The following is a 25,724-nucleotide window of genomic DNA, read 5'->3' as shown; positions in this document are numbered from 1 at the left end:
GTGGAGGGAGCCGGTTTACACTGTAGTAAGCGCAGGGAAGCCCCTCGTCCCTCCCCAGCCTGTCGCCACTCTGAGAATATGCCTATAATGCGTCCCACCTCCCTGGCAGGGCCCCCCGTGGATGTCGGGATGCGGATCGATGTCGCCAGCATAGACATGGTCTCCGAAGTGAACATGGTGAGTGGCCTCCCGCCGGGCCCGGCGGCCCGGCTTACGCAGATGCGAAATGGACCGGTCCCCGTGCCCTCTGCCTTTCATTGGCGGTCACCTAGCCCCGATCCCGGGAGTCCCACTCCGCGTACGCTCCCCACTCAGGCACACACACTTTGTTGCCCCTGGTTTGTATTTTCAACACACACACACACACACACACATGCACACACAAACGCGCACACACACGGACTACTGCAGTGTTCCGGAGGAAACGTGCTCGGCACTATTTGGGGAAGGACGGGTGATTGTGGCACCAGCGGATCGGGTGGGGCGGAGTCTGAGCGTTACTTTAGCAGGGTTCCCTTCGGTGATCGGTTGCCGAGGGCACCATCTGCCGGCGGCCGGACAGCCTGCACTAGGGTCCTCGGACGGTGGTCCGCAGCCGCCTCCTCGCCAGGCGCGGCCCCCTTGCCCGGGAGCTTGGACTGACCCAGGCTCCCGCCACCAAGTATTCAGCACGCAGATGAGGTTTCAGAATGTCCCCTCCCTCTTTCTGGGCTCTAGCACACCGTGTGGCAGGAGCAACAGGCTGAGACAACAGTCCATGCTTGCTAACACGAAAGCGCTCGAGCCAGCTTCTGGGGAGGCTTGCATTGTTCCTGTATGGAGGTTGATGAATGTGTCTTGCTACAATCTCGCAAATTTCATTTGAAACAGAATAGGTCGAGTTATTGCTTTGCTTTACCCTAGAAACTTAAGCATGCCCATGACGAAAAAGCCTCATGATTAAAGGGACGGTGAAAGTGGGGGAAGCGATAGTAACAGAGCGCAGAGCGCAATCCTTTCATTTCAAGGGGTTAACATTCTTTTATTTCCTTTTTTTCTCCTTCCTTTCTGTGGCTGTTGCAAAAACGATTGAAATCATAGCTGTCAGTTTATTGCCTGTTTCCAACCGCTGTAGGGTAGCAGTTTTCTAGCCTGAGTTTCTAACTGTTGCTTCTTGTAAGGCAGGGGGAAAAAAGCCTGTTGCTTTTCTAGAACCAACCACCCAGGGAACAGTTAGATCTACGGGAGCAAAATGCCATTTTATACCACTTGTGAAAAAATATTGTGGCAGCAGAAATTTAGACAGTCTGAATAATTTAAAGACTAAAACCTTTGGGGATTTATCACTCTACAGCTGTACAGGAGATTCAATTGTCTTTTCATTTCATTACTGGTGTGTTGTTTTATTTTAACATGCTAAGGTTTAAGAATTTTTCTTCTTCGTTTTTAGGTTACGTCAGGGGAGAAATAAATATGTTTATGATCTGTTGACTAGGACTAAAATAAAACACGTGACTATTAAATTCCTGTGCTTTATAGTCGTAACGTCCCCACAATTACAAAGCTTACTTAAAATAAGGTCTCTGGTGGTTGTATTGGAAAAGGAAAATCCATTTTTAAAAATGACTTGGCAGATATTTTTAATAGACTGACATTTATAATATTCTCTTCACATCCATGTCACTACCTCAAAGCAACCCAAAACACGCTATTTACAAATGCTGGAGAATGTAGTAACATGCACACATATACAAATTGTACCCAATCCATGCCATTGCAACTGGATAAACTAGACAAAAACAAGTTGTTTGTATCAGGTAGATAAATGATGATAATATTTTCCTTTTCAGTCATTTGTTTTGATACCTTGTAAGTAACCACAAAGATAATGGATAAAATAGGAGAAGATTCAGAAAGCTGAAAAGGCCAACAGTACCTTTGCCAGTGGTTGGTCTTCTGTAAAGGATACTATACTTTCCAGAATTTTAAAAAATGTATAATTCTGTTGACTATATTTATAAACACCTTTTCAGCTAAAAAAAAAATGAATAAGAAAGTTGCCATTAACCAAAACAACTACCACAACAAAAAAGCTCTGTATAACCAGTTGTTTGACTGAATTCATACATAAGCTCAGAAAAAGGATTGAATTTAATTGCAGTACCACTGGAAATAACTCCTAATGATGGAATAATACAGTCTGTTTAATCACTGCACCATGTAGATCCTACTTGATTTTTTAGAATATTCACCCAACAGATAAACCTTTGAAAAATATATTCAACTCAAATACTCATTACCTTTCCACAATGGGGCTAGAGATTTGATGGGAAAATAGGAACCACGGAACGCTGAAAAATAATAAACCTTGATTGACTTCTTCTTGGTTTCCCCTTTTAATGAGAGATATTAACAAGACCCAAGATTTATTTTATCTTCTCTCATCTATGACAAAACAGTGAAATAAATAGATTGGAAATAACTCCACGAAAATGCAAGTAAAGAGGAATTTTAGGATCGAAGGCTCTGTATAACACAACCTGGATGGTTAGCCCTGGTTAGGAAAATTGTCTAGAATATGCTTTGACTTTTAGATAATGTAAGTAGGGTTGAACTGTCTATGGGAAATAAGGCTCATTGCTTTTTACATTAATCGTGTTTCAGTACTGTGATAGGCTTAAATAACCTTTGAAGTCATTTAACAGGAAATTTTCACCAAAATTAACGAAAAATAAGAATGGACAAGGAATATAATAAAAATAGCCTTAAGGAAAGTTCAGACTAAAATCTATTACTAAAACATTGCTAATTTATATATTTTTAGTCATTACTATTATTACCCACCCATTCCATGGCTGGTAAAATGAGATGATAATTGTACATTGCATTAATGGGTTTGAGAACTAGGTTCTGTTCATTTTTGTTCTTTTCCTATGCTACCCCAAGGGAAATATAATTTTATATTGGCTTACAGCATTATCTGTTGTAAAGACTAACATAACATCAGAAGTATTTTCTGATTTATGTCCTTCAGGATGGAAAATATTTCTCTCAAATTAAGAAAATAAAATAGCTTTTACAGTCAAGAATATCTATAATCGAGAATTGTTGGTTTTGAGCAGTGAATACAAAATCTCTGAAGAATAATTCTGATGCAGGGGGAGAAAAACTTCTTAGGAGCAATGATATTATTGATTAAATTAGGAAGGCTCTTTGTTCTGGCATCATGGGGTATATTGTGTACAATAGGAATGGGGCATAAAGGAGACAATAGCCTTCAGAAACTGCCTTAAAGTTGCTACAATCATCTGCTGATATAAGCCCAGTAAAGCACAGATTGTAATAGGCAAGTCATCTTTGAGTAGTATTTTGGGAGAACATGATATTAACTGCCTGCAAACAAGAGATTGAACTCTTCTATTTCAGATCCCAATGACTAGCTCCCCTTCTTGTTAAAGAGGTGGCTTCCCATGATCAAGTAGGACTTCCAGCCACGGAACTCTCTCCCTGATCTAAAGACACAATGGTCCATGTGGTCATTCCCAGAAGACTTTACATCTGTTGAGTCCTGACTCAGAGTAGTCCTTCCAGTAATGGAATACTATCATGTATTCATTGTTTCTTTCCTTCCTTCATGCACGGAAGGATGCAACAACGAACGCTCTTAGCAGACATTACAACTAACAACAAAAACAACCCCTCCCCCAAAAAAGCTAAACTGAGCTAACTGTATAAATAATACCTAAAATAAAAACAAATACAATTTACCAAATACGCACTGTTGTTAAATTTCACTGTTGTTCCTCTTGTTATTTTCATATTCGATCCCACAGGTTTCTGGAACACACTGCAGTTATGCCTAATTACCATCATCTTGGTGACACAAAATGTTCACCAGGTGTCAGAATCCCAGCCCTCCTTCCCTATTTCTTTAAGTCAGTGTTTCTCAGTCTTTCATGTATACCTGACTCACTCTGGGATCTTAAAATGTTAAAATGCAAATTCTGAATCAGAGGTCTGGCGTGGGGGCTGACATTCTTCATTTCTCACAGCTCCCGGGTGATGTGGAGTGCTGGTATGTGGACAGCACATTGAGTGGCAAGGTTGTAGTACATTATTCTAAGATCTAGCATTGTTAAGAAATGAACATTTTTTTCTCTTAAAATTCTCTAAGAAGGGTATTATTTCAAGGTTCCAAATTAAGTTTCACGTTAATTTGTAGGTAGTTAAACAGGTAGCTGTTCAAAAGGGAAAATTAGTTTGGTAATTGATGATAAGCAACAGGACAAAGGCAAGAGCCTGCATGATGGGCCTTGACTTAAACTAGTAAGCAGTCCTCCTAAATGTGTCAATACTTATGAGTCAGCCAACCTTAAATGATGGCTATGGAAATATCGCCAAGCACAGTGACTCCAACAATACCATCCTGCTGCTTTACAGAATACGAGGAACTTTTCTTCTGCAGAATAGAGAACATTGCAAACTGCTTTTTCCCCGACTGAGGAGCTTGCAACAGTTTTGTGAAATAGCCTAAACATACTCTTGCTGCTGTCAGTAAATTCTCTGAGGTTATAATAGAATTCCTTTGCAAATACAGCAAATAGGTCAGTACCATTTAAAGGCGGGAATAGATATCAGCAGTTAAATAAAGATAAAAATACTTTTTCTCTTATATGAGTAATTGACCAGGTCTCATTTTTAGGTGCTAGGTTACAATACTATACTATCTGGAGAAGCTGAGAGAGGAAAAAATTCCCCTTGCCTTTCTGTTTGGAAATAACAGGAAGACTTTTTACACCCTAAGCCCCACAAAAGCAAGCCTATCTAGATTTTTAAAAGTTTGAGTTCACATTTGAAAGCCTGTGTTCTTAGGATTACAAGGCCAGACTGGGTATTAAAATGTGTAATGACAAAGAAAATAAATATATACTTAAAATATGTCTTTAAAAAATAAATAAATATTTATGGAACACATCCTATGTATGAGGGATGGTTGTCGAGTGTTGTTTTGTTTTGGGTTTTTTTTTGGTGAGGAAGATTGGCTCTGAGCTAACATCTGTTGTCAAACTTCCTCCATTTTTGTATGTGGAATGCCACCATAGCATGGCTTGATGAGTGGTGCATAGGTCTGCACCCAGGATCTGAACCAGCAAACTCTGGGCCAGGGAAGCAGAGCACGAGAAGTTAAACACTGCACCACCGGGCCAGCCCTGTCAAGTGCTTTTATATTAGTAGCTCATTTAATTCTTGATTTAAGGCTATGTAGTTATCTTTCATACAGATGGGGAAACTGATTTTAAGAGAGGCAGAAACTTAGGTTGAGAGAGGTTAAATAACTTGCTCAGAAGTTATAGAGCTAGTAAGTGTCAGAGTCAGGATTTGAAACCAGGTAGCCTGACTCCAGGGTTTGGCTCCTATCTGCTCAGCAAGTAAAAAATATTCCCAGTATTTAGCTTTGGGACCTTGAGTGAGTCATTTGACTTCTCTGGACCTCAGGTTTCTCATCTGTAAAATGAAGATAAGTGATACAAGTGCTAAACCTCTTTCCAGTTCAAATATTCTATGAATAAATAAACTTAGGCCTCTAAAGATTTCAAAATCAAGATTCTTCCTCTCTGTCTTATTCTCCTGTTAGATTCTATCTTATTTCATTTTATTCTCCTGTTAGATTCTATCTTATTTCATTTTATTCTCCTGTTAGATATGTCAATCAACAAGCAATTATTGAATTCCCACTGAGTACAAACTATGGTAGTCTCCTGGGAACACCGAAGCAATGATTGGGTGTAATCTGTGGCCTCTTGAATCGAATAATTTTAATTGGTCACGGCGTTATCATCCACTTTTTCCAAAGTTAAACAGATTCCCAAAGACAGCAACAAGAAACGTTGCATCAATGGTCTTCCAAATGAGACTTCACTGATGCCTAGTTCATATTGTATTGAACACTGGAGCCAAGACCAAATGCAGTCCCTGTATTTAAACTGGGAGCATTGCTCCACTACAGACAAACTAATAATTTTTTTTAACACAATGTGAAGTGGAAGGAAATCATTATTTTCCAAGATCTGGGTATCCCAAAGGATTTACCTAAAATCATTCTATCAGGGAGTCTGGGGGCAAGCAGTAAAGCTAAGGTATTCATCTCAACTGAACATCACTTTGTATCAATTCTGTAATTGTTTGATGCTTTTTGTCTTAGAAGGCCCCCAAAGGCTTGATAGCACCCTCAAACACACATGAATGAAATCTTGCATTATCAAGGAATGTAAAACATTTCAAAAGAAAAATAAATGGTATAAAATGTGTCCAATTGATTGGAGTGTCCACAACTCAAATGACGTTACTATACTTGAGGGTAATGAGAAGATGAATGTATATATGCTTATAGTTGATTGATTGTTGGTACAGAGTTTCCCTATGAAATTTTCAAAACACTGAATCCTATTTTCCATAATACCAAGATTGAGTTTCTGCATTTTAGTATACTTCTGTTTTCATCAGGTCGTGCTTTTCATGAAATCTCTTGACTGTTATCTACTGAAGGAAGTTAATAGTCAGCAGCATATAACAATCTCTTACACAACACTTGACAGAAACGCTCAAGAAAGAGTACAACTAATTCCTATCAGTGGGGATAACTTAGCAAAAAGTCTGGCCATAGGAAAAGAGTGAAAAATACATGGGTTTTCTTTAGTGAGCCTGGGTACCCCTTAGCAACCTCATGGTCCTCATTGTTTTGCTGCTAGTAGTTTTTTCTCCTACCCCTCGATTGAGTGCCTGGTGTATCCCCTGCCCCGTGCAGCCCCAATAAAACCTGTCATCCTATGTATATTTAAGATTAAAGGGCATTTTCCAAAGAGCATTCATTCAACTATTCTAGTGAATAAAAGTGATGTGGTGTCGGTCCTTGTGAAGTTTACAGTCTTTTAAAAAATAATTTAAAATCTCTATTCTTGTAATGAAGTTTTTTTCCTTTTGGAAGATTTTGAAACATCCATAATTATCTTGGTCTTGGGATGCTTTGGTTCAACACAGACTTACTGACTTAGTCACTTAGTCTTTTATCGGATCCTGTACTGGGCATTAGGGATGGAAATATGACTAAGACATGATCCGTACCTTCAAATATTTTACAATGTAGAGGAGAATATATACACAAACAGCTGTTTTACAATAATGTGATATGTGCCAGGACAGAAACATGTGTGTCCAGGATCATGTGGGAGCACAGAGGAGAGGTTTCTAAGGCATGGGCAAGGGTTGATGCCTGAGATGAATCTTAAAGAGGAACAGTAGTTAACACCATGTATGCTATGCTGCAAATGAGAAGAAATTTTCAGGAAAAAGAAAGGGCATAAGCATTGGCAGGTGTGCCTGAAAACAGCGTGGAGTGTTCTGGGAACTACAGGTAATTCACTTTTGTGAGAACTTGAAGGGCACAGGGAAGATTGTCAAGAGATAAAATAGAATGCTAAAAGCAAGGTGTAGCACAATGTTGTTGAATGTTCTCTCTTGTGTAAAAAGAAGAGGGGGAATAAAGACAAGGTTAATAAAAACCTGATACAGACTGAAAGATATAGTCTATATATAGATCCCCTCTCCATAAACATAATTTTTTTTATGTGCATTGACCATTTCTGGAGGAATCCACAACAGATGAGGAGCAGGGGAACCAGCAGTAGGAGTATGACTTGGAGGGATACTTACTCTTCTTTATAAGTCCTTTTGAATTGTTTGATTAAAAAAAATCCTATACACGTTTTACACTTTCACTTTAAAAAGATACACACACACACACACATGTGGAGAAAGAGAGACAGAGACAAAGACAGAGTGACAAAGCGAAGTGATGCTGGAATATGTATGCCAGGGAAATGAATCCTAATCCTGAAACACAGAAAACCTGCTAAAAGTTTGAGCAGGCAGTATGTTTTGCATTCTAGATAGATTATTCTGGTAGCTATGTGGAAGATGAAGTAGGAAAGGCTAAAACTGGGGGCAGTGTTCCTAATTAAGAGGCTAAGAGGGTGTTTCAAAGTCCAGATAAGAGATGATAAATGCCTAAAGTAAAACAGTGGCCTTAGGACTAGAAAGTCAAAAAAGAAAAGATAGTCAAACAGGCAAATCAGAGGGATTTTGTGACTGACCAGATGATGGAGGTTAGAGAGGAAACAAGCCTGGGAAGCCCTATGAGATTCCATATTGAGTAATGGGCACATGTGGCACCATCAGCCCAGGAAGAGAACACAGGAAAGGAAGCACTAACCATCGTGTTCACCACTGAAGTGGATATATTTCCAGAATAAAATAAAATGTTACAGCCTGTTGTTATAAGGTATTTATGGGAACACTGAGGTAGAATTTTGGAGATTGGAACTATCCTGAAAAATACTAGATCCTTGGTGACTCTTCCAGCTCTGTTTACAAATGAGACAAGTTGTACAGGGAGAAATCCTGGGGCCACAAATGTGGCGGCTGAAATGGGCTGGTTAGAGTTATGCAGAAAGGATGCTGGCCAAAGACAGAGAATGGAATGCAGTCAGTCTTAATCTCTAGCAATATTGTTCTTTTCCTAGGAGGACCTAGACCTTGATAGGATTTAGAACATACTTTTCAAATTCCCCCAGAGAAGTGATCTTTGTATTCTGTTTTAGTTGCCTTTATAAAACTATATGGGTGGGGAAAAAAAGATGTGTGGGGAACCCACTTACACAGCATCTGCTCTCGTCTCCACCACATCCCTAAATGATTCAGAGTCCTTCTGGAACATCGTGTTTCCATGTGAAATCGCATCAAAGCAGTGTGAGTTCTTGTAGAAAGTGTCTTTGGTGATGAAATGAGATTGGGTATAACAGACAGCACAAGTGAGGCCAACAGCGTGCCGTGAGAAATGAAGCTTAGCTGCCAGGAAATTAAAAAGTGATTCCCAGGAGCTTTGCATAAGAACTGAAACATTTGAATGGCCTGGTAGGGATGATTTTAAACAAGAATTCAGCAGAGCCCTGTCCTCATCAAATGGTCTCCTGGAAAGAGGATACCTATTTAAGCAGAGGCATATTTATAGATTGTTTTATTTAGTTTTAGAGAAAGAAAGCAGAGAAACAGCTCGAGAAACAGTTCCAAACAGAAGAGGATCCTAGGTAGCCGTTAGCAATTAGCTATTCCATCCCTGCTTCAGCTGAAAAAGAGTATGGGTTTAGGCCCTCCAGATACGACAGCCAAGTTAGAGGTGACATGCCTTGCTCTTGTTGCTGAATGGATTAATCAGGAAAGTTGCTAGGAGTGAATCCTGCTTGAATGAGAGGGTTTATTTGGGATCCTTCCTGGAAGCGGGGGAATAGATTTGTTGAAAGCTCAGGATCCCTGCCTACTCTAACCTGCCATGACTCATGGGGAGGTTTTTTCCTTCTCATCTATTATTTTCAAGGGAATGATACACAATTCTTTAGTTAAGAGAAACAGCTTTTAGGTTTCCATAGAGACAGTTCAATGACATTTATTTGAAATCCCACCTGTGCCTACAACATTTTCTCATGTCAGAGACCATCATTTCTCCCTCCTACCACCTGCAGCCCCTCTCCCACACAAATGCATCTAGATCTGCTTTAAAATGCACGGGAAATCATCTTTCTCTTATGGAGCTTTTTCTGTCACCATGCTAAAGAGGATTCTACTGGAGAGAGTGTGTATAGAGCATATAAACAAATCAAGACTCCGACAAGACAAAAGACCCAATATGAAGTAATGATTATCTATCAGTCTGTATGAGATCTTTATTAACCTTGTCTTTCTCCCCTGCACTATGTAAACTCCAGGAAGTTTAGGATTATATTCTTTATGCTCTCTATGTAGCTCCTAGCATATTAGCGAGACTTAATAATAATATTTATCAGGATTATAAAAAAATTTCTAGTCATAAAAAAGTGTTAGTAATAATGGCATTTAAACTTTTTAGTACAGACATTAATATTTTTTCTGTCAAGTCTACCTTATACCTTCAGCTGCAATTTTCTTTTATGTTGATCATGAATCATGAGCCATTTCCATAGAAACATCTTTATCACATGGCACAGCCAGTTTCACAGACACAAAGTCACGTCATGGCAAATATCAATGCATATGTATATATATATATATATATATATATATATATATATACATACACTCACACATCACTTAACTACAGGGTTACGTTCTGAAAATGTGTCGTTAGATGATTTTGTCATTGCACGCACATGATAGAGTGTACTGAAGGAGAACAGAATTTGTCAACCCAAAGTGTGTCTCTTTAACATGATGATTATTTTAGGCTGATTATTTTTAAGAAAAAAAGCAGAAATTTTTTCTTGTTACCTCCCCCTTAACTGCCTAAAAGAATTAGGATTAAAAAAAAACCTGCCTCAGGAAGCAAGCTATCACCTTAGCATAACATGAACTACGTGGTAGACAGGGAGGAACCTAGGGAAGACTGTTTGGCTCCCCTCTGTGTTCTTCTGTTTCTGTGTGGCCAAACGCTTGTTTTCCAAATGTTTGCTCCTTTTTACCTACTTGTGAATATCTTCCTTCCCTTTGAAGTCCCTGACTCTCCCCACCCGAACATCTTCTTTTGTCTGTAGCTGAGGGTGGTATTTAAGGTGCGGGCTTTGGCCATTTTGGTGAGTTACTCAGTTTTCCTGGGTTTCTCCTGTATATAATGCTATTAAACTTTTGTTTGTTATTCTCCTATTAATCTATCTCATGTCAATTTAATTCTTAGACCAGCCAGAAGAACCTAGAAGGGTAGAGGAAAATTTCTTCCCCACTAAAAGTACTTTCACAAACCTAGATGGCATAGCGTACTACACACCTAGGCTTTATGATACTAATCTTATGTGACCATCATCATATATGTGTTCTGTTGTTGACTGAAACTTGGTTATATAGTGCATGGCTATACAAATATATGTATGTATACACACACACAAATTTTCATCAGCTTTTTATTTTTCAAAATGTCATCTCCATACTGGCCCCTGGACTATCAATGTTTCTGGGAACATTTAAGAAATTATTAAGTAATTACTTGATTGATAACTACAAAGTGAATGACATTTAAAAAGAAGGAAGATCAAACATAAAAGATATATGAAAAGGGGTTCCTCAGCCAATCTAGAAAGGCTTTGAATGAGATAAGTTAGATTTTAAAAGAAAATCAAGAAAGTTTATCAAATTTGAAAATATAAAGTCAAAAATATGTCTAACCTAGAAATATACATATTTAATACATATGTATATAATATATATCTATATCTACATCTATCTACCTTGTCATCTTTGCTATAATTGAATCCTTGCTGCTACATGGTATGTTTACTTTCAAATGTCAACTTTCGTCTGAAACTTCCACTTCTACATGGTAATTTGTCATAACCAGTAAATGCATTAAATCACCTACCACATTAATGGTAATAAAAGATTCTTTCCACTGACATCACCACCTCTCTGCCCTGTCCCCCGCAAATCCAGCACACACACACAGTTCAGCACATCCCAAAGAAACAACAGAGAAAACAAAATCCCAGTTCAGACCGCCTGCTGAGTTGAGACTGATGAGAGGGCAGAAAGACGATTCACTGAAAAGGTTAATATTGGTCAGTAGGAAACTTTTGGATTATGTGGTGAGAACTGATTTTTAGAAGTTTTGAATTTGGGAATAGGAGGAGGAGGACAGGATAAGAAATATGGAGAGGAGAATGTACTCATAAAACTAGAAAATCGTGTTCAGTCCTTGTAGGTCATTGGTGCCTCTCTCTCACGCCTACGCACACATCACTTTGGGAGACATCCCACAAGCTGTGTTGTCATGAAGTTTGAAGGGGATTTCATAACCTGGTTCTCTGACGTTGTAGAAGGAAATGACTTTCAGGATATTACAGATGACAACTGCCCTACTGTGTTCAAAATCACTGTCATGGAACATAAGCACATCTTAATGAATTATGTTTTTGCATAGTCACCATGAAGTCACTTTCGCATATTTTGCGTAGTCACTTTTCCACATGTTAAAGAATTTGCACCTTTGGTTCTGCGGAGTGGACAGAGATATGTGAGCCCAAATTCAAACAAAGCCATTGCCATTATTCTTTTTCAATACGATTCAATCTCACTGAGTGGAGGTTTGATTTTGAGTCAAAATATAGGACTCCATTGGTAGTGGAGGTAGGCAGCATCTACAGAAGGTGATTCCAAATAAAGCGGGAAGCTACCAGCTTGAAATGTCATCATTAGATCTTGATATCTTCGGCTTTAATTTCTGCTGAATTATGAATAACCATGAGAGAGGCAACAATCATGCTAGTTTCAATTCCTGGATTTATACCAGAGTGTGAGTGAATGTTTGAATGACAGAACAGGTTTCCTTAAGAGACAGGGATTAGAAAGGAATATAAAGAGAGAGAGGTAACAGGAGTTATTTCATACTTTTCCCCAGAATCAGCAGTTTCCTGACTTAGGAAGCTGATATAAAACAGCTAGAAAAGTGGCTATGCTGAGACAGCATTTGTGTTGTCCACACTGATGCTGTGCACGCGAAAAGCATTTTGCTTGATCTGACAGTGATGTCCAGTATTTTGTATCCCAAGATGTGAAATCGACAAATTCACCTCCATTCTCTGGAAGTGTAGCATCCATGCCAACTGGGCAAGGTGACGATAATACCTTGCAATTTTAATAGCCTTATGAATCTCATAATTAAAATTACTGTCTAGTGGGCAGCACACTGGCAATTTTTTAAGTCCAGACACTCCCCATCTAGCATATATAACTTTGGTTTTTCCCTTAAGTACATTCCCTTTGAATGTGCTTCTGTCAAGTTATATTTGAATACTTTTAAATCACTTTAAAATGTCAGGATGATGTTGTATCCTAATTTATACTCTCAAATATAAATCCCATGACTTACTTAAGCCCTTTGATTCTCAGATCCTTGCAAAATGGAAATAATAATTTCTGCTCTACCTATTTTAGGGAGCTTTGAGAATCAAAAGAGATAAATCATATACAAATATATGTTCTGCATATGTGATGTATAATCTGTAAATTTCTATATCAATGTTAAGTCCTGGTATTTTTATTATTTTACCAGTAGCTCCCAGGCTGTAATGAAGTTCTCCCTCTTTAATGCCAGGGCATCAGAAGTAACATAAATTCACATCATGCATAACCAAATATAATAATATTTTTGTTTGATATTGGGATTTTCATCCTGCAATTGAAATTCACAATACTTCTAATTGTGAAATTGTTCTATGAGATCTGACACAAAAAAAATGGAAAATATTTCCCCCATCTTCTCTCCTGATCATTTCCTCTTAGTTTTTATTTGGAGACCTCAAAGTTTCTCTCTGTATGTGGTCCTCCCATATCTCTCTAAATTTCATATTTTGTGTTACTCCCTGGTATGTGGAAGAAATGGGATATGTGGTTTTCTGTGGGTTTAACCTAGGAATTAGGGCTCTGGAGTTGACTTCCAGTTTTAATTATAGCCCCTCCATTTACAAGATCTGTTGCTTTGGCATTAACTAACTCTAGAGTAATCGTATAATTTATTGTCCCAGTAAGTACTTTTGAGAACGAAAGGGAACATTATTAATATTACCTGGGACAGAAAGTGTAAACCAACACTGTCCTGGGAAAGCCAAGATTTATGATCACCTTATGTCACTTAAAGCACTAATTTCTTCATCTTTAAAATGAGGACAAATGATACTTTCTTCTTAGATCATTGAAGGCTAAATGAGATAATATGTTGCCTGACTTGGGGACAATATTGGTTATTTTTAAGCATCTTCTTTTCCTCCTCCTTCTTCTCCTCCCCTCTTCTTCTTCATCATTTTATTTATTGAGCACTCACCGGGTACCAGGCACTGTTATGAGTGCTTTATATGTAAATATCAACAAAAGAATTAGGTAGAGTGGATGAGATACCCTAATAAGAATTGTTACAGTAAAGTTTGAGATAATCAACCAAATAAAAACATCATCTATCAGCTCGCCTTGTTTACCAAGAGCTTCATAAGAGCAAGAAACTTGCCAAAAATTATGAAGAGTTATTAAAATCTCTAGGATTTACTTTATTCCTTCAAAGAACAGCCAAGAATTTCACTGAGAAAGTAAGCTATGAAAAAATGACTGTCTTTTTGAGGTCATAATTGACCACAAGTAGCACTAAAAAAAGGGCCCTGACGATGAGATCACAGCTCACAACATGATGGAGAAAGTGTAACCAAGCTGAGCTGTTCTAGTGAACAATAATCTAGGCAGGAAGGTGATGGAAATTCCAGGCAGGGAAAATAGTACTAAGTCTGTAGAGATAAAATTACCAAGAATACTTGGAAAGAGAGAGATTCAATAATAGCATATGAATCTTATCATCCTGGAGTCTTAATAATGATAATTAATATTTATTGAGCACTTTCACAACAGAGATATGATTCTAAGTACTTTACAAACATTAACCCACTTAAACCATAATGCAGTCATATGAAGCATGTATCATTATTTTCTCTATTTTACAGATAAGGAAATTGAGGCATAGAAAAGTTAAGTAACCTGCCAATAGTTACTCAACCAGTAAGTGATTGAGCTGTGATATGCACCCAGTTAGATTGCCTCAGAGTTTATGTGGGCTAGTTAAGTCATTAAGTTAGTTAGATCATAAAACATTATTATTTTTAATAACAGGTAAACATAGAGAGGGTTTAAAGGTTAGGAAACATGATTGATACTTAGCGAAGTGGGCCCTAGGATGAAATGCATTAGCAATTGATATTATTTAGCCCAGAGTTAAATTTTGTAAAGATTAAGGAGTTGCTTGATTAACGTCTTCAGGTTTATCACAATGTTGAATCCATTCACTGGTTTAAATCACATCAGACCTATTGCATGCAAGGTATTACTTAAAGTGCTGTGTTAGGTACTTGTTGGAAATAGGAAGAGAGAATGGATTTGATGCCCCTGCTGAAAGAACTCTTAACTTGAAGAAAGCAGCAAAGTTTAAATCGGACATAAGGAAGAACATCTTGACTGTAATGAGTGAGAAGAGACGCTGGAAGGAGCTATGAAGATTATCTGGGAAGTATTCATCCTTAGAAAGCTTCAGAACAAGAAAAGATAATTATATCTGTCCTAGTTGGCTTATATGGCTCTTCAGTCAAAGGCAAGAGGGTGAGATGAAAAAGAACATTTCTCTAAGACCCTTCCGTATGGAAGAATTTGAATTTTTAAGATTTTTACTCCATATTTACAAAAGATCCATTGTAAGATCTTCAAAAGTCCCCACATTTGATCATCTTTATAGTGTATATAATTCAAGAAGATTACAACCACACCCTCAGAAGCAGTGAAAGGGCACTTAGCTGAGCTGTCATTAATTCAGTGGCTCTTTCTGGAACTTATGGACTTTACAGTGCACACTACTCAAACTTATTTCTCAGAAAAAGTTGGTATGGCACTAACTTTCAGGGTAGTTAATAAAGAGGAGACGTGGGAGAAATTAAATCCTTAAATGCCAAAGGTGGCCCGTAATGAGAGCTTCTTGAAGCCTGTGCCCATAAGTGTCTTCTGCACAGGGCAGGCTAATAAAATCACATTGAATCGAATTGAAATATATGCCTTCAATTCAATCCGTGCGTACTCCTGTAAGTAGTCCAAAAAGAAAAAGACAGCTCTTAATGTTAAGAGTAGAAATAGTTATTAAAATATAATGAGTACATACTATGTACTGGGTACTGGAACAAATGCTTGACATCAGTTTTTACAAGAGCTAGCTGAGATAAGAACATTTAATCCAAATCTTCCATTTTAATATTCCATTTTAATCCAAATCCATCACAAATCAGCCTTCCTGGACTCAGTTCTTTATCTGTGATGGAGTTGGGCTTAAAGCTCAGGCCTGTTTGACTTCAGAGCCGGACATCTAACTCCCTCTTTTGGGTTCTGAGACCCAATTCCAATGTGTGTGTGTGCGGGGGTTCCCCACACATATGACAATGGATTCTCTGGACTTCAGCTGGGTGTCCTACAATTCAGCTCAATTCTGACACTATCTACCCAGAGATAGCACCAGGTTCCACATGTTAAGTGTTCAGTCCTACAAGACTGCCCCCTAGTTCAGATGCCAGTCGCAAAAGCAGGTTGTTACCTGTACAGATTTTTCTCAACTTATGATGTGGTTCTGTTCTAATAAACCCATCATAAGTTGAAAGTATCGTAAGTTGAAAACGTGTTTAATATACCTAACCTACCGAACATCGCAGCTTAGCCTAGGTTACCTTAACATGCTCAGAACACTTACATTAGCCTACATTTGGGCAAGATCATCTAACACAAAGCCTATTTTATAACAAAGTGTTGAATATCTCATGTTATTTGTTGAATGTTATACTGAAAGTGAAAATCACAATGATTATATGGGTACAGAAAGGTTGTTAGCGTATGGGTTGTTTACCCTCGTGATCGCATGGCCGACTGGGAGCTGCCCAGCATCATGAGAGAGTATTGTACTGCATATCGCTAGACCAGGAAAAGATCAAAATTCAGAATTCGAAGTACAGTTTCTACTGAACACGTATTGCTTTCAAACCATCGTAATGTCAAAGTCATAAATCAAACCATCATAAGTTGGGGACCCTCTGTACATCTGACTGATGGACTCTAAATCAGAGGTTCCCATGACCTCCTCTTTGGGTTTATTTTTTTCTAGAGCAGTTCACAGAACTCAGAGAAACATTTTACTTACTAGATGACCAGTTTATTTGAAAAGGATATGACTTAAGAACAGCCAGATGGAAGAGAAGCATAGGGCAAGGTATGGGGAAAGGATGTGGAGCTTCTATGCTCTCTCTAGTAGTACCACTCTCCCAGCACCTCCACGTGCTCACCAACCCAGAAGCTCTCCGAATCCCAGCCTTTTGGGTTTTGGGTTTTTATGGAGGCTTCATTACATAGGCATGATTGATTACATCATTGGCCATTGGTGATTGAACTCAATTTTCATCCCTTGTCCACTCCCTGGAGATCAGGGGGTGGGAATAGAAGTTTCGACCCTCTAAATATAGGTTTGGCTGTCCTGGCAACTAGCCCCCATCTTTAGGTTCTGTACAAAAAGTCACTTCATTAACATAACAAAAGACGCCTTTCTTGCTCTTATCACTTAGGAAATTCCAAGGGTTTTAGGAGCTCTATGCCAGAAAGCAAGATGGGAGGACAAAGACCAAATATATATTTCTTATTATGAATTACAATCTCATACCCTCTTCTCATTTTATCCAACAATCGTTTCTTTCCATTTTAGAGTTCACTCTAGTCTGAACTGTGCTATTAAAAACAGATCCTTTCTGGGCTGGCCCCGTGGCCGAGTGGTTAAGTTCGCGCGCTCCGCTGCAGGCGGCCCAGTGTTTCGTTGGTTTGAATCCTGGGCGCGGACATGGCACTGCTCATCAGACCACGCTGAGGCAGCGTCCCACATGCCACAACTAGAAGAACCCACAACGAAGAATATACAACTATGTACTGGGGGGGCTTTGGGGAGAAAAAGGAAAAATAAAATCTTTAAAAAAAAAAAAAAAACAGATCCTTTCTTTCTCTAATTGAAGGGTCAGGAGAATCCTACCCAAAAAGATCAAGTTTTAAATTTCAGGCCTCAAAGCAAGCACAAGCACAGGGAGTCGTTGGTGTTCTTGCTCCAGTTCACTGGGATTACTTCCCCGGACAGAGCCTTACCGCTTAATCTTCTCGTGATGGAAGACAAAAAAAAATGACTCGCACCAGAGGACAGGTTTGTTTGGTGGGGAGCCCAGGTTCTTGTTCCCTCCATTGGCATCCTTGTCATGGTCCATAAAACAGGAAACAACATTTTTCCTGTCAGGTTTGCTTGCAAGGGTGATTTGTTTGTTTGAGTCCAAGATGAAGACTCAGGAAATCTAAAATCTGTTATTTTTCAATTCACAAGATTTCCTGCCGGTGGAAAGAAAGAACTGATCGCCACTCCAGGATTCTCTAATGGGGGCAGGCGTCCACAGCAGGAGGAGGGGAGCATGCCAACTGTTTCTTGGTGGGGGGAGTAGGGAAGCTAATTAGACGACCCATTTGTGGGTAGAGAAGACAGAAAAGGCTCAGGTATATTTAGCTCTTCTCCACTGAACACGGAGAGAGAAATCAAACAGGAATACGTAAAGGTCAGATCATTTCATCACTGTCCTTTCAGAACTGGGAAATCACATTATAAAATGCAGATGGCACCTCGAGGTTAAAATAGCAAGTTATTATTACCACATAGCTTACAGGAGATATTTATCATTTTTCTGCCTCATAGAGGAATATACATTTAAAATCCATTTATTTCAAAAACTAAATACGTGTATTAAAACAATTTAAAAACCTCTATTTCTTTTCGCTTGATCTAAATGATAGCAATGGAAATATAACAATCACTTAGCTGGTTTCTACAGAAACAAAAGCTAAAAGGATTCTCTGTAGAAGAACAGTATATTTATAAAGTAGAAGACAGTCATGGAACACAGTTTAGGGAAAAACAACTTACTTGAAATATACTGTTGTTTCTGTATTTCAAAATTCAGAGTTAGGCTATTCGAGAGACCACTAAATTCTGTTGAAGCCGTTATAGGCTTTCACGTTTACTTTTTTGGGTACTAAATAAGGCAGAGCACTGCTACTCACCGATATAGATCTTGCCGTATTTGTTCATCCCTTACAGCTAAAGAATGAAATGCGCTCTTACGTCTCACTGGGGCGTTTAGCAAGGATGCGCTTGGCTGTGCATGGGTTTTCCCTGCAGATTGCAACCCCACACAGGTTTGGGCACACACAGGTCAGGTCAAGTCAGAATTTTATTACCTTTGGTTCAAGGATATTGCTACGTTTCCGGGGTAGAAGGGTGGGTGCGGCGCGAAGTGGGCTTCAGCGAAAGTTATAATTTTAGGCATAATGCATTGTGGGTTTTACTGAGCGATGAAAATAAATCATTTCAGAGTGACTTCCATAATTAAATTCATTGGACCAGTACGTTATTTTGTAACTTCTAAACCCCTTTAACTTCTGATTTTATTGGAGAGTTAGTAGAAAAGAAAGACGTGTCAGTCAATAAATATATATATTTTTAAGAGATACTAATTAGAAGTCCTCAAGAAATTTTCTTTCGTTTTGTTTCTTGAAATTCCAGATACAAAGGGGAAAATAAAGTCGAATGCAAGTAGTTGAGGGAAGCAAAGGACAATTTTGGCAAATGAGAGTTTACAGATATCTGCCTATCATCTTTGTTGGACATCTTTGCAAACAGCTTGTTATAAGTAGACATTCAACACCAGGAGAAAGACTGTTTCCCCCAACGTTGCCCCCTCTGCATTCAGGAGCAGATGAACAGCAAATGTTCAACTCTGTCTCAACTCCTCGTTGTTTCCTCCTCACTCTACATGAATGAAAGAAACACTTCAATTATAAACTCAGTTTCAACATCATTGATAATTCCTCTCTCTTCTTCCATCTTTCCTTCCTTTCCACCCTCTTTTTCCCTATTGTAGTTGTGAATGGAAACTCACCTGCCCACCATCTCTTCTGGAAAGGCAGCATGGTGGGAAATGTATGGGTTGTTACTTGCCTGGCCCTGGCTTCTGGCTCGGTCTTTGTGAGTGCTCTCTCTGTTAATTTCCTTGTCTTTGAGTGTTGGAGCAAGAAAAGCCATTCAAACTGATTGAGGCTGCTCCTTTCTCAGGAAGGGGGGCATAGTTTACATTACTAGGAAAAGAAATCTTTAGGCTGCGCCTTCCACTCAGAGACTGGCAGGGAGGAAGAAAGAGAAGTTTGGGGTTTCGAAGGGCTCTATCAGTGATTCTGTGGTGCTAAAGGGCAAGACCCAGAACAACTGGCCCTTTGTTTAGAGAAAATGTTGATGAGCTTTTGCGAGTACAAAATATTTCTAGAGCTAAGAAGAGGAAAAGAGCTACAGTTCTCTGAGTAATAATACAAGGACAGTTGAGGGAAGAATAGAAAATAGGGAACCAGGGTGAAGAGGAAGATGGGAGACAAAAAAGAGCTGAGAAAGCACACAAGAAGTTGAAGTTCTTAGCAAATAACTCTCAGTGTTAGAGTGGCTGAAGGCCTCAGAAACACAGATTTTATTATTTGATTTTGTGTTACTTTTCATTGCTGTGATGTAAAATGTCATTACTTCTCCACTTTTTTAAAAAAGTCTATTATTTGTACAAGTGCTTTGTTGGAGTGGTTTTGAGGCGCTAAATTCCACATCTGGGTCAGCATGAGGTGTATGGAAGAGAACAACCATGTTCTTAAAACCAGAATGATAACAAGAGTTCAAAAGAGACAGGAAATCAGAGCTAGAGGTGACCGTGAAACAGATTTGGAAATGCACAAAAATCCCAGGGAAAACATTGGACTTGTGAAAGTATGTGATAAAGGGCTTAGGTTAATTGATTTCAATCTCAAAGGGCGCCAGCTGACACCTAGTTATACATAAAATGTTAGTAAAACCATCATATAGGAAGCAGAAAACCTGGTGCCTAGCAGGTGCTGGATAAACATGGGTCCCCCCTTTTCACAGAAATAACGTGGAGGCCATGCCACCATAGGAAAGGAACGTGGGAAGACTTGAATTGAGGGCACAGAAAGACAAGAGCATGGCAGTAAGGCATGATCATGGTTTCCTCCTCTGATTTCCTGCCAGACCTCCCTCTGAGGTTGCAAAGTCATGAGTGAATATGGATATGCATATTCAGATATGGAGCTGAAGGGGTGGGGAGAGGGGCTATCTGGCAATTCACTCCCTGTAGCACATACACAATTACTTAAAAGCATATGGACCACAAGTTTAAAGTTGTTCTGCATACAGACTCAGAAGCACAGAGCTGCTATAGCCACAGTGTGCCTTAAGACCCATTTTGTGCTGCAGCCATTTAAGTACCAGAGGTGGTGAAGCCCAAGAATTCCGACCCAGTGTTTTAAACTCATCAGAGGCACATACCCTGTTCCTGGCCTCTTGCTGGCTCTGCTGATCCTTCTGCTTGTGTCTCATGCTTTCTAACTTCCTATTCAGCTCTCACGTTTTCCTCCCTGCCTTTATCTTAGCATTGTCAATCTTCCTGTCAGTGTATCTCTCCCTCTGTGGATTAGCTTCCAAAGCATTCAGTGGACTTAAATACCACGTGATTTAAAGCAGCTGTCCTGGTGGAAACAGATAGCAGCTGCACTGGGCCACCTTTATTCCTGAGCATTGAAGCCCCTAGCCAGGCATAGGCTATTTAGCAAACTGTATAGGATAAAACAACTGGGGAGTCCATAAGGGGATAGGCATGTTGACAGGAAGATTCAGAACGTTAAGATAAATCCTGGGAGATAAATGAGAGAACCAGACAGAACATTTCCATAAGTGGACTAAGTTCTGATGTCTAGAGAAGGCAAAAAAGAGTTGCAGGGAGAGAGAGAAAGAGAGCTGGGGCTAGGGTGAATTCAGTGGGTGCAGTTAACTCTGGCAGAAATCAGAGAAAAAATTCAAATATAAGAAAAAAGGGAGGAGTAGGATGAGACCCTGTTGCAGATTGGGTTACCCCTGAAACTCTGAGATGTAAATTTCTGTTTATCGGGATGTGTGGAGAATGTCATCAGGAACAACTGCCATGGGGGTGTGAGGCAGCAGCACTGGGCACGGAAAGAGGTGAAATCTTGGTGAAGTTGAATGAAGATGTAGTTGCTACAAATGTGTGACTAACCCCAAGGGCAACTCTAGAGCTAGAATGACCCTTCAGAATCATCTGGAATTGAGACATGTCGCCTGGGTCTTTACACCCCACCCCCACCCCCCATGCCAACATCAACCAGTCATATGATGTGGGCTGTGCCTGGGAAAGAGATGTGACTGACCATGAGGGGAGGCATTCTCCAGCCAGGGCATTCTTGGAGAGGGACTCAGCTGAGGGGTAGCAGCTGCCACTCCCAGCAGCTGGAGGATTTAGCGTTTCAGTTCCGAAAGAGTGTGAGATCAGGGTGGGCATCACGCATCTCCCTCACACCCCTAGAGTCAGAACACAGCTGAAAATGCTGACCTGAAGGGAGTTTCCCTCAGAAGCTCTACGGAATTTAGTCTTGTCCTATTCACCAGTTGTTTTATGTGCATCAGTCTTGTCTCTGACCTAAACTCTAAACTTTTTGAGTACCAGTATCACACTTCATATATTCTTTCTATCCCTTAATAATTCCTTTAGCAGACTATTGTCAAATCTAAAGTTGATAGAAAAACAAGCCCATTGCCTATGGTAACATGATACTGAGGTAATAAAAACTCTTTTCTCCATATTTTGAGAAGATATAAATGACCTCTAATTTACCAGGTTTTTTTTCCTGTCTTACATGCATATAAATATCTCCTGAATGAACTGGTTATGATGCTCTGAAACAGTTACAGGTAGTCCTGTATCTTGAAAACTCAACGGAGAAGGGCAAGGAGACCAGGAGGATGTAGGTGTGAAAGTGAGAGTCTACGTACTTCAGAGGAAAGAGCACTTGACCAGCATCTGAGACCAGCTTCTGTTTCTTGCTATCCTGTTGCTTACGACGTGATCTGGAGAAAATCAGTTGACCTCTCTGAGACTCGCTTCTTCTTCTATGTAGTGATTAGGTGTGACGTTGTCTGCTTTACCTTGTTGAACAGCACTGGGTTTTGAACTGAAGGACTGTGATGAGGATCAATCGACAATGCCCGTCTGATATGTTTGAGGTCTCAAAAGCAACTCAAGAGTAGTTTTGTTATTATTATTAGTTTGTGGATGAAATTTCTAAAAATTTTAATTTCACAAGTTATATTGTATATAGTAATAAGATGATTTAGGTTTTTTTTAAAATCAGTAATCATAATAGAAGAAATATATTTCATTCATAATGGTAGACCCTGAATTGCTACATGGGCTTCTAGATTTTTCATTTTTGATGTGAGAGGTGGAGTAAGTAAGATGATCTCTCATATTTGTTTGGTTTCTAAACTTCATAAACATGAATCTTTCACACTCATATTCCCATCAACCAGGGGAAATGAGACATTGCTATTTCTCATGTGTGTTTAATAAAGTGATAGAATTGTTTGTGAGAAGACATTTACTGTAGATGCATATATAGCATAGAATCTGGGACAGAGGTAGTTTGGAAGAATTTCAAAATGTTCAGGGAAGAAAGGTCAACCTCAAATAATTTCAGACTGCCAAGCTTAATTCTGGGTTGTAATGAAATGTTCCCCACTAATGCAGTTATCCACTGAGTTGAGATTGAAGGAGCTCTGTAGTGGGCTTTTTAATTACCTATTTTGGTGTAGAAGTCACTTAAGTGGTAACGAAGCAGACACCATTTACATGAACACACACTTTGTCTAAATATTGTTTGGAATGCTAATTACATTCCCCAAATGGAATGACATTTTTTTGCTGATCTTAAGTTAAACAATATCCCCCATAGCAGAGGCAGACATGTTGGCTGGAAGGTGAGATGTCTCATGGTGACAGAGCTGGATACCCAAATGAACACCATTTGCCGCAAATTAGGAAAATTACAAGTCATAGATCAGGAGACCCTTGAGCAAAATTGTCTTTTCACTCTGACGTTTTCTTTTCTAAGCTTTGCCTTTCCCATCCTTCTGTGAGAACCTAGTGCTTGCAGATTCTATATACCTAGTTCTCTAGTAAAGAAAAAATTAAAATCTTGACTTCATTTGGATAAAAAAACCTGTTTATAATCACATTCAATCCACTGAAAAATTATATAAGTCTGCTTAGGGGCACTTGGCTCTTATAAAATGCAAAAGCTTAAGTCCAAGAATGGGTTTTTAATAGTGAAATGTTTAGCGTCGGTGAGTCCTAGGCCAAGGTATTCAAATCATTGATGAATATGCATTATCTACCATGTGGACGGCATCTATGATGCTCTGTTGATGCATCTACATGCCAACTCTTGTTAAATCCATGACTCAGTCCAGGAAACAATGGTGGCATCCTTTCTATTCCACCTAATTCCTACCCTTATTAAAAAACAGAGTTTAAATTGATTAGGAATGAAGCCATAGAAACATAGGAAGAGCCATTGTCTCAGAGGTCTTCAAATCTGTCTCCTTTTTCTTTGGAGAAGAAAATCTAAAGTCAATTATTTTCCTTATGTTCTTTTGGGAAACCCCTCTAATTAAGCTTAAAAAGCATTTCTCCAAAATCAGTGTTTTGCTTCACTTGAGTTTGGCTGGACTAAAATATACTGTATTCCCCAACTTTTCACACCTGCGTTCGTGCTAGGATTCCTCAAGCTGCAACATGTCAGGGGATTAGGTGAGATAGGACAGAGTTTCTAGTCACATAGAAAGAGAGACAGGCTAGTCAATCTTTCTCTTAATTTTTATTATTCAAGTCAAACATGGGTGAGGAGGAAAACCAGAGGAACACAAATACAAAATGGACAAATTAGTTGGGATCAATGCCATAGAAAACTCAAGCCTGGGTATAAATTGATAGGAAGAAAGGCTGCTGCTCAAATTAATTCACAGAAAGACTGAAAGGAAAGAAAAGGATTTGAACTGGCATCCTGATGTGATCTTTACCAACTTTGCACGGGCTGAAATTAACAGGGGAAAGGAGAATGAGGGAGCAGGAGAGAAAGACTGAGAAATGATCTATAAGACCATAAGGCATGGTCCAAAATATAGGACTTTGTTCTAGTTTTACATCATCAATCACAAGAAAGGAGAGACAAAGTGAACTGAGGAACCTAGATCTCTACCATTGTGTCTCTGAATGAGCCTTCAATCTGGTAAGAAAGGACACGATTCCTTTAATGATTCCAGCACACAAATTTTTCTATTCAATAGCAAATGTTAGTGAGTTTTTTTTAATATCATGGGATTCATTGAATTATTATTAAGATGATGATTATTATTTAAAAAGAATTTCTCCAGAGCTTAGATGTAAAACAAAGGATTAAATATGAAAATCTCACAAAATTAGAAACCATTAGAAAAGAACCAGGATAGGACAATTCTAGCACATTTAATGCTTAGACTAAAGATGAGTTCCTTTATACACTAGCACAATTGGCATTTCTTTCTGAGAAAGTAGCTTATACAGTGCACATCCAGTACAACTGAAGTCCATTGAACAATATGCTTAGTTATGTAACCTGTCACCATCTCACACACCCACTCTGGCTAACTACATCATAATGAACTTTCCAGAACCAATCCACATTTACCCTTGTCTCTTAAGATGAGCTGTGAGTCTGAGATAGCTCCTGAAGGGAGTGTATATATTTTGTGCAAGTATGGACAGCAATTGGGCAATGGTATAACCCAGCAAGGTACAATCACCAACATGGAATAGTCACTAACATAAAAGCTATGCGTGGCTTTTTTACACAAGTATGCCACCTAACGGAGATCTTATACAGAATATCAAAGACAGGGGTGGGATTAAGTAGGTTCCTGATAGGGAGTGACTTTAGCTATGTTGGGAAAGTGACAAAGTAGCAATAAAGGGCAAAACTCTGAACAAGAGGCAAGAGTCTGGAGACCACACAATGCACAGCACAGATGTTCCATGAAAATATTCAATAGTAAAAACTACCACCTGAAAAATTTGCATCAAACCATATTTGTGGCAGGCAGGGGATTCATTCAGAACCTGGTTTTATATAGCCTGTGGGGTTAAAGG

At 39.1% G+C, this 25,724-nt stretch overlaps 1 protein-coding gene across 1 annotated transcript in view; it reads left to right on the top strand.

Annotated features, from left to right (window-relative positions):
* GABRB1 (gamma-aminobutyric acid type A receptor subunit beta1) overlaps nt 1-25,724 on the top strand; it is a 362,353-nt gene that overhangs the window by 785 nt on the left and 335,844 nt on the right. The window contains exon 3 of the mRNA XM_008521485.2: nt 110-177. Within this exon, the coding sequence (XP_008519707.1) occupies nt 110-177 (68 nt within the window). The remainder of the gene's footprint in view (nt 1-109; nt 178-25,724) is intronic.

This window comes from Equus przewalskii, chromosome 3, assembly GCF_037783145.1.
Source record: "Equus przewalskii isolate Varuska chromosome 3, EquPr2, whole genome shotgun sequence".
NCBI classification, from domain to species: Eukaryota; Metazoa; Chordata; class Mammalia; order Perissodactyla; family Equidae; genus Equus; species Equus przewalskii.
The sequence above is the reverse complement of the archived record's forward strand: the minus strand, read 5'-3'. Positions and strand labels throughout refer to the sequence as shown.